Raw genomic sequence first — 14,876 nt, forward strand, 5'->3', positions numbered from 1 at the left:
ACCAGGGAAGTCCCCTCTCCCTCTTTACCCCCTGGTAACCATAAGGTTGTTTTCTACATCTGTGACTGTATTTCTGTTTTGTAGATAAGTTCATTTTTACCTTTTTTTTAGATTCCACGTTATACCACATTGTCTTTATCCATTCATCTGTTGATGGACACTTAGGCTGCTTCCATGTCTTGGCTGTTGTAAATAGTGCTGCAATGAACATTGGGGTGTATGTATCCTTTTTTTTTCTTTTTCAAATTTTATTGAAATGTAGTTGATTTACAATGTCATGTTAGTTTCAGGTATACAGCACAGTGATTCAGTTATATATATACACACATATATGCATATTCATATATATGTATATATACATATACATATATATACATATACATATATGTGTGTATATATACATATACATATGTATATGTATTCTTTTTCAGATTCTTTTCCCTTATAGGTTATTAAAAAATATTGAGTATAGTTCCTTGTGCTATACAGTAGGTCCTTGTGTGTTATCTATTTTATATGTAGCAGTGTGTATCTGTTAATGCCAAGCTCCTAATTTATCCCTCTCCCCTTCCCCTTTGGTAACCATGTTTGTTTTCTATTTCTGTGGGTCTATTTCTGTTTTGTAAATAAGTTCATTTGTATCTCTCTCTTTTTTCTTTTTAGGTTACACATATAAGTGATGTCACATGATATTTGTCTTTGTCTGGCTTATTTCACTTAGTATGGTAATCTCTGGGTCCATCCATGTTACTGCAAATGGCATTATTTCATTCTTTTTTATGGCTGAGTAATATTCCATTGTATATATGTAACACATCTCTTTATCCATTCCTCTGTCATTGGACATTTAGGTTGACCTGGCTATTGTAAATAGTGCTGCAATGAACGTTGGGGTGCATGTATCTTTTTGAATTATAGTTTTCTCTGGATATATGCCCAGGAGTGGGATTGCAGGATCATGTGGTAGTTCTATTTTTAGTTTTTTTTTTTTTTTTTTTTGTGCTAGGCGGGCCTCTCACTGTTGTGGCCTCTCCCGTTGCGGAGCACAGGCTCCGCATGCGCAGGCTCAGCGGCCATGGCTCACGGGCCCAGCCGCTCCGCGGCATGTGGGATCTTCCCGGACCGGGGCACGAACCCGTGTCCCCTGCATCGGCAGGCAGATTCTCAACCACTGCGCCACCAGGGAAGCCCCCTATTTTTAGTTTTTTAAGGAAACTCCATACTGTTCTCCATAGTGGTTCTACCAATTTACATTCCCCCCAACAGTGTAGGAGGGTTTGCTTTTCTCCTCAACTTCTCCAGCATTTATTGTTTGTAGACTTTTTAATGATGACCATTTTGACTGGCGTGAGGTGATACCTCACTGTAGTTTTGATTTGCATTTCTCTAATAATTAGCGATATTGAGCATCTTTTCATGTGCCTGTTGGCCGTCTGTATGTCTTCTTTGGAGACATGTCTGTTTAGGTCTTCTGCCCACTTTTTGATTGGGTTGTTTGTTTTTTTTGATATTGAGTTGCATGAGCTGTTTGTATATTTTGGAGATTAATACCTTGGTTTGGTTGCTTTATTTTACAAATATTTTTGTACACTAAGTTGGTTGCTTTATTTTACATTTTCTCCCATTCTGTATTTTTCTAAAGTTTCTTTTTCTTTTCCATCTCTGTCCAAATTGTAATTGGCCTGGCCTTCCTCTGCACTCAAGTCCTGATCCTCTTTTATATGCAGATGTCTAGCTTAACTCCTTACAACTCTCATAGTGGAAAAACACTGAACTAAATAATAATGAAATGGAAAAAGCTTGAGCTTTGGTGCTGGGTGGACCTTTGTTCCAGTTCTGGTTCTACCAGCTCTGTTTCCTTAGACAGGTTACTTAACCTCCTGAGCCTACATTTGTTTTTCTGTAAAATGGGGATCATACCTGCCTTGGTGGTATATTTTGAGGATTAAGTGAGAAAGTGCCTGTGAAATTCTTGTTTTTTTTTTTTTTTAAAAGCTATTATTATTCCCCTTCCCTGCTGTAGGGGATCTTCAACTCTTAGTGTACATAAGAATCACTGGGAAACTTGGTAAAATTTCCAGGCCTCACTCCAAGAGATTATGATTTAGTAGGTCAAGGTTGAGACCCAAGAATCTGAGTTTTAAATGAAGTCCTTGGGTAATTTTGAAGCAGATGATCAACAGACACACTTTTAGAAGTGCATTATCCTTGATTCTAAGTGTAGCTTTGCTAGTAAATACCTTATAGCTATGGGCACATTATTTACACTTTCTGGTCCTTGTGTTTCCTAAAGTATAAAATGAACTTCATGGTCTCTACTGGCTGTAAAATTTTAAAAATGTTGATCTTACAATGCTAAATTTTTGATCTGGTGATCTGTTGCCACTTTTTGGCAGAGGTTCAATAGAGGTACTTAAATGTTTCATTCTTTTTTTCTTCTTTTTTTTTGTCCATGTCAGGTTTTAGTTGTGGAACATGGGATCTTTTTTTTTTTTGTGGCATGCGGGCTGTTCGTTGCGGGGTGCAGGCTTCTCTCTAGTTGTGGCATGCGGGTTCTCTCTCTAGTTGTGGGCGCGTGGGCTCCAGACTGCATGGGCTCTGTACTTTGAAGCATGCAGGCTCTCTTGTTGAAGCCTCAGTAGTTGTGGCATGTGGGCTTAGTTGCCCCACGTCACATGGGACCTTAGTTCTCCGACCAGGGATTGAACCCGTGTCCCCTGCACTGGAAGGCGAATTCTTTACCACTGGACCATGAGTAAAGTCGCAAATGTTTCATTCTTTAGGAACTTGGATTATTCTTCCTTCTTTGAAGACTGGTGACACTAACTAAGCAAAAATAATTTGTTTTAAAGATACAGTGATATATCATGGAACCTTAAGCCAGGATGTCTCAGGAATCAGGCATTAGAGCACATTAGGAAAATCAAGAAGTTCTTGACTGTCTGTGCCTTTTTTTCCTCTGCAAATTTGTCTCAATCCCTTGGCTTTTTCTGCCTTCAAGCCTGCGTGGTAGAAAATCCCCATGGCCAACAGCTCCTGAGTTTACATGGTTTCCATTTTAGCCAGCAGCCAGACTGAGGCTGGAATATCTTAATTCCAATTCCGAATTGCCCGGAAAGGAAGTGTGATTGGTCCATATTGGGTAGAACGCTACCAACTTTGGCTACAGCAGCGTCATATTGTAAGGATGGCCCTGCAAGCCCTGCTGCTAATTCTCCATGATTGGAGGTGGTAGAGGTTGTCTGGGTTGGGTATTCATCACATTTATGGAAGTGTTTCACTAATTATAGAATCACAATGTTGTATTTTGCATAGGACTCTTATAATTGATTCTTTTTAAAAAATCTTTTTCAATACGAATTTTATTTTATTTTTATTAAAAAAATTTTATTTTAAAAATATTTTATTTATTTATTTATTTGGTTGCACTGGGTCTTAGTTGTGGCAGGTGGGCTCCTTAGTTGGGGCTCACGGACTCCTTAGTTGCTGCCCGCCAGCTCCTTAGTTGCGGCTTGCTGGCTTCTTAGTTGTGGCATGCATGTGGGATCTAGTTTCCTGACGAGGGATTGAACCTGGGGCCCCTGCATTGGGAGCATGGAGTCTGAACCACTATGCCACCAGGGAAGTCCCAAAATTTTTATTTTATGTTATAGTTGATTAACAATGTTGTGTTAGTTTCAGGTGTACAGCAGAGTGATTCATTTATACATATACGTGTATCTATTCTTTTTCAATTTCTTTTCCCATTTAGGTGATTACAGATTATTGAGCAGAGTTCCCTGTGCTACACAGTAGGTCCTTAGTAGTTAAATGTTTTATATATAGAGGTGTGCATGTGTCAATCCCAGTCTCCCAATTTATCCTCCCCCCATATTCCTGGTAACTATAAGTTTGTTTTCTACATCTGTGACTCTATTTCTGTCTTGTAAGTAAGTTCATTTGTACCATTTTTTTTTAGATTCCACATGTAAGCGATATCATGATATTTGTCTTTCTCTGTCTGACTTACTTCACTCAGTATGACAATCTCTAGATCCATCCATGTTGCTGCAAATGGCATTATTTTGTTCTTTTTATGGCTGAGTAATATTCCATTGTATATATGTACCACATCTTCTTTATCCATTCTTCTGTCGGTGGACATTAAGGTTGCTTCCATGTCCTGGCTATTGTAAATAGTGCTGCAATGAACACTGAGGTGCAGGTATTGTTTCAAATTATGGTTTTCTCTGGATATATGCCCAGGAGCGGGATTGCTGGATCATATGGTAGCTCTATTTTTAGTATTTTAAGGAATCTCCGTACTGTTCTCCATAGTGGGTGTACCAATTTACATTCCCACCAACAGTGTAGGAGGGTTCCCTTTTTTCCACACCCTCTCCAGCATTTATTGTTTGTAGAATTTTTTTTTTTTTTTTTTTTTTTTTTTGTGGTACACGGGCCTCTCACTGTTGTGGCCTCTCCCATTGCAGAGCACAGGCTCCGGACGCGCAGGCTCAGCGGCCATGGCTCACGGGCCTAGCCGCTCCACAACATGTGGGATCTTCCCGGACCGGGGCACAAACCCGTGTCCCCTGCATCGGCAGGCGGACTCTCAACCACTGCGCCACCAGGGAAGCCCTGTTTGTAGATTTTTTGATGATGGCCATTCTGACTGGCGTGAGGTGATATCTCGTTGTAGTTTTGATATGCGTTTCTCTAATAATTAGCAATGTTGAGCATCTTTTCATGTGCCTATTGGCCATCTGTGTGTCTTCTTTGGAGAAATGTGTATTTAGGTCTTCTGCCCATTTTTTGATTGGGTTGTTTGTTTTTTTGATATTGAACTGCATGATATGTTTGTAAATTTTGGAGATCAGCTGCATCATTTGCAAATATTTTTCTCCCATTTTGTGGTTGTCTTTTTGTTTTGTTTATGGCATCCTTTGCTATGCAAAAGCTTTTGAGTTTAATTAGGTCCCAGTTGTTTATTTTTGTTTTAATTTCCATTATTCTAGGAGACAGATCAAAAAAGATATTGCGATTTATGTGAAAGAGTGTTCTGCCTGTATTTTCCTCTAACAGTTTTTAAAAAATTATTTATTTATTTGTTTGTTTGTGTAGGCTGTGTTAGGTCTTAGCTGGGGCATGTGGGAACTTTAGTTGCAGCATACGGACTTCTTAGTTGCGGCATGCATGCGGGATCTAGTTCCCCAACCAGGGATTGAACCTGAGCCCCCTGCGTTGGGAGCGTGGAGTCTTACCCACTGGAGCACCAGGGAAGTCCCCTCTAAGAGTTTTATAGATGCTGGGAAAACTGGACAACTACATGTAAAAAAAAATAAAATTAGAACATCTTTTTAACACTGTACACAAAAATAAACTTAAAATGGATTAAAGGGACTTCCCTGGTGGCCCAGTGGTAAAGAATCCACCTTACAATGCAGGGGGCACGGGTTCGATCCCTGGTCAGGGAACTAGGATCCCACATGCTGCGGGACAACTAAGCCCCACGTGCCACAACTACTGAGCTCGCGCCTCAGCTAGAGAAGAGAAAACCCACATGCTATAACTAGAGAGAAGCCTGCGCACTGCAGTGAAAGATCCCACATGCCTCAACGAAGATTCTGCGTGCCATGACTAAGACCTGACACAGTCAAAAATAAATAAATAAATAATAAATAAATCTTTAAAAAAATGGATTAAAGACCTAAATATAATTGAATCTTGTGGAAAAAGTAGATGTAGGGAGAGACAGGCTAAATGAAAAAGTGGGCTTTTGTTTTTACTCTTAGGTACCAGATGGGATGGAGCCTTCTGTAGTCACTTCTGCTGGACTGGGTTGTTTAATCAAGAGTGGAATTTTAAATTGCTTTTGGATATAGTTTTCTTATTTTAAAATTATACAATTTTATAGTATAAAATATTTGTCATCCTTGTTTTATATATTTGGACTTAATGATATTTCAAAGAAGAGAAAATTATATGAGGCTGTGAAGGGCATTGGCAGGAGCACAGGCTTTTGAAACAGACAGTCTGGCATGTTAACTTTATCTGTACCATTTGGTGACTGTATGATTGCTTGAACTCTCTGTGAAATGAACATAATAATCCTTATATCATGGATTATTTTAGAATCAAATGACATGACATATGCATAACTCTTATAGTATGTTTCCTAGATGATAGGTACTCAGCGAATAATAGATACATCACTGCTTTTTGAAGGTAAAAGCATAAAGTGTCTTTTAGATCTGAAAATCAGGAGCTAGAATATGAAAGAGGAAATATTTTTACATTGGTAGTATACTGTATGCCTGTATTTATTATTCATTAATGGTTTTAATGAAATATTTTCATCTCTTATTTAGTGACAAGCCAGAAGAGAAGTAAAACTCAACAGAAATTTACTATGTGTGGAATTCATTCCTAAAAGAAGAAAAAAAGTGATTATTGAGACTATGGATCGGAGCAAACGGAATTCAATTGCAGGATTTCCTCCACGTGTGGAGCGTCTTGAAGATTTTGAAGGAGGTGGTGGAGGGGACGGGAACATGACCCAAGTGGGAAGAGTTTGGCCTTCTTCATATCGAGCTCTTATAAGTGCCTTTTCCAGACTGACGCGTTTAGATGACTTCACCTGTGAAAAAATAGGGTCTGGCTTCTTCTCTGAAGTGTTCAAGGTAAGTGATGCATCAGTTTTTCTGATATTGTCTTGATGGTCAGTTTCACTGCCGAGTTGACAGTTGTGTTTAATTAAGATGTAAGCTTTGGGCTTCCCTGGTGGCGCAGTGCTTGGAAGTCTGCCTGCCAATGCAGCGGACACAGGTTTGTGCCCTGGTCTGAGAAGATCCCACATGCCGTGGAGCGGCTGGGCCCCTGAGCCATGGCCGCTGGGCCTGTGCGTCCGGAGCCTGTGCTCCGCAACGGGAGAGGCTGCAACAGTGAGAGGCCCGCGTACCACAAAAAAAAAAAAAAAAAAAAGATGTAAGCTTTGCCTTGTCAGGGTGCTGTGGATCTTGAGCAGTGTTATAAACTGTCCTCTTGAGCTATCTATTAACTTGTAAGATATTATATTTATTTTAATTATAAAAATACTACATGCTGATCAAAAAATTAAAATATTATAGGAGCCTCTTCCACTCGCCCAGAATTCTTCATCATCCCAAATGGAAACTTTGTACCCATTAAAAAATAACTCCCTCCACTACCCTTAGCCCCTGTTAATGTCTGTTCTACCTTCTGTCTCTATGAATATGTCTATTCTAGGTATCTCATATTAATGGAATTATACAATATTTGTACTTTTATGCCTGGCTTATTTCACTTCGCATAATGTCCTGAAGATTCATCCATGTTGAAGCATATATCAGAATTTCATTTTTTTTTTTTTTGCGTGGTACACGGGCTTCTCACTGTTGTGTCCTCTCCTGCTGCGGAGCACAGGCTCGGGACGTGCAGGCTCAGCGGCCATGGCTCATGGGCCCAGCCGCTCCACGGCATGTGGGATCTTCCTGGACCAGGACACGAACCTGTGTCCCCTGCATTGGCAGGCGGACTCTCAACTATTGTGCCACCAGGGAAGCCCCCAGAATTTCATTTCTTTGGAATTCTCTGGCAGTCCAGTGATTAGGACTTGTTGCTGTCACTGCTGGGGCTCTGATTTGATCCCTGGTGCGGGGATTAAGATCCTGCAAGCCACATGGCAAGGCAAAAAAAAAAAAAAAAAAAAAAAAAGAATTTCATTTCTTTTTATGTCTGAATAATATCCCATTGTATGTATATACCACATTTTCTTTATCCATTCACCTGCTGATGGACATTTGGGTTGTTTCTTTTGATTATTGTAAATAATGCTGCTATGAACACTGATGTACAGGTAACTGAGTCCCTGCTTTCAGTTCTTTTGGGTATTTACCTATAAGTGAAACTGATGGATCATATAGTAATTCTGTGTTTAGCTTTTTAAAGAAATTGTTGTAAAATACACATAACATATAATTAACTATCTTAACCATTTTTAAGTGTACAGTTTTAAATATATTCACATTGTTGTGCAACCAATCTTCAGAACTTTTTCATCTTGCAAAACTGAAACTCTGTACCTACTAAATAATTCTTCCCTTCCCTCTTCCCGCAGCTCCTGGCAACAACCATTCTACTTTCTGTTCCTATGAGTTTGACTACTCTAGATACCCTATATAAATGAAATCATGTAGTTTTTGTCTTTTTGTGATTACCTTATTTCACTTAGTCTCTGTTTTACTTTTTAAGGAACCACCATACTATTTTCTGTAGAGTTGTACCATTTTACATTCCCACCAGCAATGTACAACAGTTCTCATTTCTCCATATTCTTACTAACACTTGTTCCTTCTTTCTTTTTCTTCCTTCCTTCCTTTCTTTCTGATATTAGCAATTCTGGTGGGTATGGAGTGATATCTCATGTGGCTTTGATTTGCATTTCTCTAATGACTAGTGATGTTGAGCATCTTTGCATTGGCCTTTTGTGTATCTTCTTTGGAAAAATATATTTTCAAGTCTTTTGTCCATTTTTGAGTTCAATTTTATTTATATGTAAGCGTCATATCCTTTATCAAATATATGATTTGAAAATATTTTCTCCTATTCTGTAGGTTGTCTTTTTACTCTCTTATAGTGTCCTTTGATGCACACAAGTTTTTAATTCTGATTACGTCTAGTTTACCTAGTTTTTCTTTTGTTGCCTGTGCTTTTGGTGTCATGCCCCAAAATAACTTCCAAATCCAATATCATGATTTTCCCCAATGATTTCTTCTAAGAGATTTATAGTTTTAGCTCTTACATTTATGTCTTTGATCCATTTAAGTTAAGTTTTGTATGTGGTGAAAGGAAAGGTCTAACTTCATTCATTCAGTGGTGCTGAGTTTTCCCAGAACCGTTTGTTGAAAAAAACTGTTTTTTCCCTGTTGAATGGTCTTGGCACCCTGTTGAAAATCAATTGATCATATGTGCCAGTGTTGATAACGCTTTTATTTTATTTTATTTTAAAAAATATTTATTTAGGGACTTCATTGGTGGCACAGTGGTTAAGAATCCGCCTGCCAATGCAGGGGACATGGGTTTGATCCCTGGTCCGGGAAGATCCCACATGCCACAGAACAACTAAGCTCGTGCACCACAACTGCTGATCCTGCGCTCTAGAGCCTGTGAGCTACAACTACTGAGCCCATGTGCCACAACTACTGAAGCCCACACACCTAGAGCCCATGCTCTGCAACAAGAGAAGCCACCGCAATGAGAAGCCTGTGCACCACAACAAAGAGTAGCCCCTGCTCGCTGCAACCAGAGAAAAGCCCATGCACACAATGAAGACCCAACACAGCCAAAAATAAAATAAATAAAAAATAAAATAAATAAATTTATTAAAAAAAAAAAAGTCATTGCCATACCCAAGGTCATCTAGGTTTTCTTCTGTGTCATCTTCTAGGAGTTCTACAGTTTTGCATTTTATGTTTAGGTCTGTGATCCATTTTGAGTTAATTTTTATGAAGGTATAAAGTCTATGTCTAGATTCATTTTTTTGCATGTGAATCTCTAGTTCTTCCAGCCCCATTTCCTGAAAAGACATTTTTGCTCCGTTTTATTGCCTTTGCTTCTTTGTCAAAGATCAATTGACTGTATTTATGTGGATTTCTGGGCTCTCTATTCTATTCCATTCATCTGTTTGTTTATTCAACAAACTTTCTATTACTGTAGCTTTATAATATGTTTTGAGGTCAAGTATTTGTTCTTCTTTAACACTGAGTTGGCTATTCTGGGTTTTTTGCCTCTGTATATACACTGTAGAATCAGTTTGTTGATATATACAAGTTAACTTGCTGGGATGGGGATTGCATTGAGTCTATAGATTAAATTGGGAAAAACTGACATTTTGACAATATTGAGTCTTATCCAGGAACATGGAATACCTCTCCATGTATGTAGTTCTTCTTTGTTATCTTTCATCAGAATTTTGTAGTTTTCTTCATACAGATCTTGTACATATTTTGTTAGATTTACACCTAAATATTTTATTTTGGGGGTTGCTGATGTAAATAGTAATTGGTAATTTTAAATTCTGCTTATTCATTGCTGGTATGTAGGAATGTAATTGGGCTTTTTTGTACTAACCTTGTATCTTGCAATCTTACTATAATTGCTTATTAGTTTCAGGAGGTTTTTAAAAAATTAATTAATTTATTTATTTGGCTGCGTCAGGTCTTAGTTGTGGCATGTGGGATCTTCGTTGTGGCGTGCAGAATCTTTCGTTGTGGCACACAGGCTTCTCTCTAGTTGTGGTGCTCAGGCTCCAGAGAACACAGGCTCAGTAGTTGTGGTGTGAGGGCTTAGGTGTCCCACGGCATGTGGAATCTTAGTTCCCTGACCAGAGATCAAACCTGTGTCCCCTGCATTGGAAGGTGGATTCTTAACCACTGGACCACCAGGGAAGTCCCTATGTGCTCTCATCATTTCTAGTGTAATTTGATTTGATTTCCTTTTTTTTTTAAACATCTTTATTGGAGTATAATTGCTTTACAATGGTATGTTACTTTCTGCTTTATAACAAAGTGAATCAGCTATATATATATACGTATATCCCCATATCTCCTCCCTCTTGTGTCTCCCTCCCACCCTGATTTCCTTTTTTTTTTTTTTTTTTTTTTTTTTTTTTTTTTGTGATACGCGGGCCTTTCACTGTTGTGGCCTCTCCCGTTGCGGAGCACAGGCTCCAGACGCACAGGCTCAGCGGCCATAGCTCACAAGCCCAGCCGCTCCGTGGCATGCGGGATCTTCCCGGACTGGGGCACGAAGAACCCATGTTCCCTGCATTGGCAGGCGGACTCTCAACCACTGCACCACCAGGGAAGCCCCCTGATTTCCTTTTTAATCTAAGAATTATATAAAATGAGATTTTAAAATTTCCACACAGTTTTATTTTGGTAATTGTTTGATATTTAATTTCTAATTTTAGTGCATCATGATCAAAGAAAATGGCTTATATGAAGTCTGCCTTTGGAGTATAATTTAGGTTTTGTTTTGGTGTAATGCATGATCAGATTTTTTTGAATGCTGCAAATGTGTTTGAAACAAATATGAATTTCTGTTTGTTTGCATAAAGTTCTATATATCTCTGTTAGATTAAGCTTTTGTATTGTGTTATTCAGATGTTATATGGCCTTCTTTTTTTGTTTTAGAAGATGTTGGGGGTAAGAGTTTATTAATTAATTAATTAATTTTTGCTGTGTTGGGTCTTCGTTTCTGTGCGAGGGCTTTCTCTAGTTGTGGCAAGTGGGGGCCGCTCTTCATCACGGTGCATGGGCCTCTCACTATCGCGGCCTCTCTTGTTGCGGAGCACAGGCTCCAGACGTGCAGGCTCAGTAGTTGTGGCTCACGGGCCTAGTTGCTCCACGGCATGTGGAATCCTCCTGGACCAGGGCTTGAACCCATGTCCCCTGCATTAGCAGGAAGATTCTCAACCACTGTGCCACCAGGGAAGCCCTGGCCTTCTTTATTTTAGTCTAATCTATTTCTTTGAAAAAGTTCTATGAATAGCTCCTAATGTATTTATAGATTTCTCTCAGCATGTTATTTGTTTACAGGCCATTTTGTGAAGTAGATATTAATAGAAATGATTATTATTGGATTGTACGCTATAGATGGATTGTATATTTTATAAATGCTAGTTTTTAATTTTTATCCCACCTTATGCTTTTAGCTTTGATTCTTCTTCCTCACTGTATGCATTTGTCTGTTGTTTTGGTTATTATTTTCCCAGTATGTCTTTTTCCATCTCTATTTTTATTCTGTCTGTGATAGTACATTTTTAATGTGTGTCCTGTGAAACAGTTTTATATTTAGTTTTTTGATCCAAAATTAAATTTGCCCATAAAGAGAGAGATTATAATCTGTTTACATTTATTGTGATTACTTCTGTCTTTATACTGAGTAAACTCTTAAATGTTAATTTAATGAGTATAGAATTTAGGACAGTAGTTATTTTCCTCAGCACTTTGAAATTACTCTTCCCCTTTTTCTTCTTCTTTTTGTAGTTCACCTCTATTGTTGCTAAGTTAATTCTTAGTCTGGGTTGTTACTCTTTTTATTTTTCATTTATTTATGTATATATTTTTAAAGACTATGGTTTCTTTTTTTCTTTTTTTGGCTGCAGTGGGTCTTCATTACTGCACACAGGCTTTCTCTAGTTGCGGCGAGTGGGGCCTACTCTTCGTTGTGGTGCATGGGCTTCTCATTGCAGTGGCTTCTCTTGTTGTGGAGCATGGGCACTAGGCACACAGGCCTCAGTAGTCGTGGCACGTGGGCTCAATAGTTGTGGCTCACGGGCTTAGTTGCTCCATGGCATGTAGGATCTTCCTGGACCAGGGATCGAACCTGTGTCCCCTGCATTGGCAGGTGGATTCTTAACCACTGTGTCACCAGGGAAGTCCCAGGGATTTTTTTTTTTATCTCTTTTTATCTCTGTGCACTGCTATATCCTCAGTGCCTAGAATTCTACTTGGCATATAGTACCCATTTTTCTACAAGGTTATTCTTCTTGTATCTTACTGATTTGTGGGACTCCTTTATATTTGTGCTATGAATTATAGATATTTTCCAAGATTGTAGTGCTTTTTAAGCTAGTTTTTAACAATTTTGCAATGTAGAAATAGTTCATTTTGTTTTTTATTGTCTTGACTTCTGTTTCTTTTATTATTTAGAAAGGGTGTCTGCACTCCTTTGTTATAAATAACGTAATTTTTTTCTAATCACTTTTTATGGTATTACTACTTATGTTTAAATATTTGATCCATCTGGAATTTATTTTTTAAGATGTGTACTCAGTTCTACCAGCAACATTTAGTGTATATCAATATTTAATAGTTTTCTCACTGATTGGAAATGTCACCCTTATTCTATACTGAATTTTCCTAAGTATTTTGGTCTCTTTCTAGACTTTATTCTATTGCATTGAACTGTCTATTTATATACCAACATTGCAGCTTTATTTTAATATCTGGTTAGTCTAGTTCTTCATCATTATTATTCCTTTTCAGAATTTTCTTGGCATTTCTTCTTTATTTTTTATTTATTTATTTTTTTTGCGGTACGCGGGCCTCTCACCATTGTGGCCTCTCCCGTTGCGGAGCACAGGCTCCGGACGCGCAGGCTCAGCGGCCATGGCTCACGGGCCCAGCCGCTCCGCGGCATGTGGGATCTTCCCGGACCGGGGCACGAACCCGCGTCCCCTGCATCGGCAGGCGGACTCTCAACCACTGCGCCACCAGGGAAGCCCTCTTCTTTATTTTTAATTTGAGTTTTAGAATGTTTGCCAGTTTCTAAAAATATACTATTGCCATTTTTATTGAGATTTGAGTAAATTTATAGATTAATTTACAGAGAATTATTATCTTTATGATATTGAGTCTTTTTATATAAGCACATGGCATGCCTTTTCATCTGTTCAAGTATTTTGTGTCCCTTTATAGACATTAAAAAGTTAAAAAAAATCTTCCATATTTCTTGTGATGTTTAGTATTATTTTTTTCTTTTTTCTGTTGCAGTTGTAATTGGGAACTCTACTTCCATTATATCTTCTGTTTGTTGTTTCCATATGAGGACTATTAATTTTTACATATTAATTTTTGGTGCATAGGGTATGCTTAGTTTTTTAATGTTTGCAGTAGATTTTCAGTTGATTCACTTTGATTTTCCAGACATACAGTCATATCTGTGAATGATGATAAATTTATTTCCCATTTTTATATCTCACTTATCTTTTTCTCAATAAATTGCATTGATTGATACTTCCTAATATGTTAAATAGTGATATTTGACATCTTTGTGTTGTTCCTGATTTTAATGGGAATACTTGTAGTGTTTCCTAATTAAACATGATATGGTTTTGGGGCTGAAGTATATATCTCTTTTTCTATTGGATCTTCAAAATCTTAACATAAAATCTCTTGTTTTGTGAATAATTATTTTTATGCAGTATGGATGTGGAATTTTTTACCGTATGTCTTTTCAAAGCCTGTAGTATGATTGTTAATTTTATGTGTCAACTTGACTGGGTCAGGGGGTGCCTAGATATATGGTCAAATTTTATTCTGGGTGTGTCTGTGAGAGAAAGTTTTGGATAAGATTATCATTTGAATCAGTAGCCTGAGTAAAGCAGATTGCCCTCCCTAATGTGGGTTGCCCTCATCCAATCATTTGAAGGCCCATGTAGAACAAAAAGGTTGACCTTCCTATGATTAGAGGGAACTCCTCCCTGACTGCTTTAGCTAGGATATCCATATTTTCCTGCCTTTGGATTGGAACTGAAATATTGGCTCTTCTTGGGCTTTGAGCCTGCCAGCTTTTGGACTGGAACTTATACCATCGGCTCTCCTGGTTCTCAGGCCTTCAGACTCAGACTGAAATTACCAGTGGCTTTCCTGGGTCTCCAGCTTACTGACTGGAGCTCTTGAGACTTCTCAGTCTATAACTGTGTGAGCCAATTCCTTATAATAAATCTCTTTTTCTCTTTATATATCCTGTTTGTTCTGTTTCTCTGAAGAACTGATACATACGGTGATACATGTATTTTTCTCTTTTGCTCTCTTAGTAAAGTGAACTATAAGTAGGTAGCCTAATAGTGAGTTATCTTTGCATTCCTGGTGTATTATTCTTTAATGAGTTGCTAACTTCTTTTTTTTTTTCTTTAATTATTTTATTTATTTATTTTTGGCTGCGTTGGGTCTTTGATGCTGTGCGTGGGCCCTCTGTAGCTGCAGCGAGCGGGGCCACTCCTCGCCACGGTGCACGGGCCTCTCACTGCAGTGGCCTCTGCCGTTGCGGAACAGTGGCTCCAGGTGCGTGGACTTCAACAGTTGTGG

General features: G+C 38.4%; 1 protein-coding gene across 2 annotated transcripts in view; it reads left to right on the top strand.

Annotated features, from left to right (window-relative positions):
* TESK2 (testis associated actin remodelling kinase 2) overlaps positions 1–14,876 on the top strand; it is a 134,731-nt gene that overhangs the window by 24,094 nt on the left and 95,761 nt on the right. Inside the window, exons 2-3 of one of the 2 annotated variants that reach the window (XM_067008936.1) lie at positions 112–217; positions 6,351–6,662. In XM_067008936.1, coding sequence (XP_066865037.1) covers positions 6,441–6,662 — 222 coding nt within the window. In that variant the 5' untranslated portion in view covers positions 112–217; positions 6,351–6,440. The remainder of the gene's footprint in view (positions 1–111; positions 218–6,350; positions 6,663–14,876) is intronic. The other variant, XM_059042855.2, reaches the window with a different exon arrangement.

Source organism: Kogia breviceps, chromosome 1, assembly GCF_026419965.1.
Source record: "Kogia breviceps isolate mKogBre1 chromosome 1, mKogBre1 haplotype 1, whole genome shotgun sequence".
NCBI classification, from domain to species: domain Eukaryota; kingdom Metazoa; phylum Chordata; class Mammalia; order Artiodactyla; family Physeteridae; genus Kogia; species Kogia breviceps.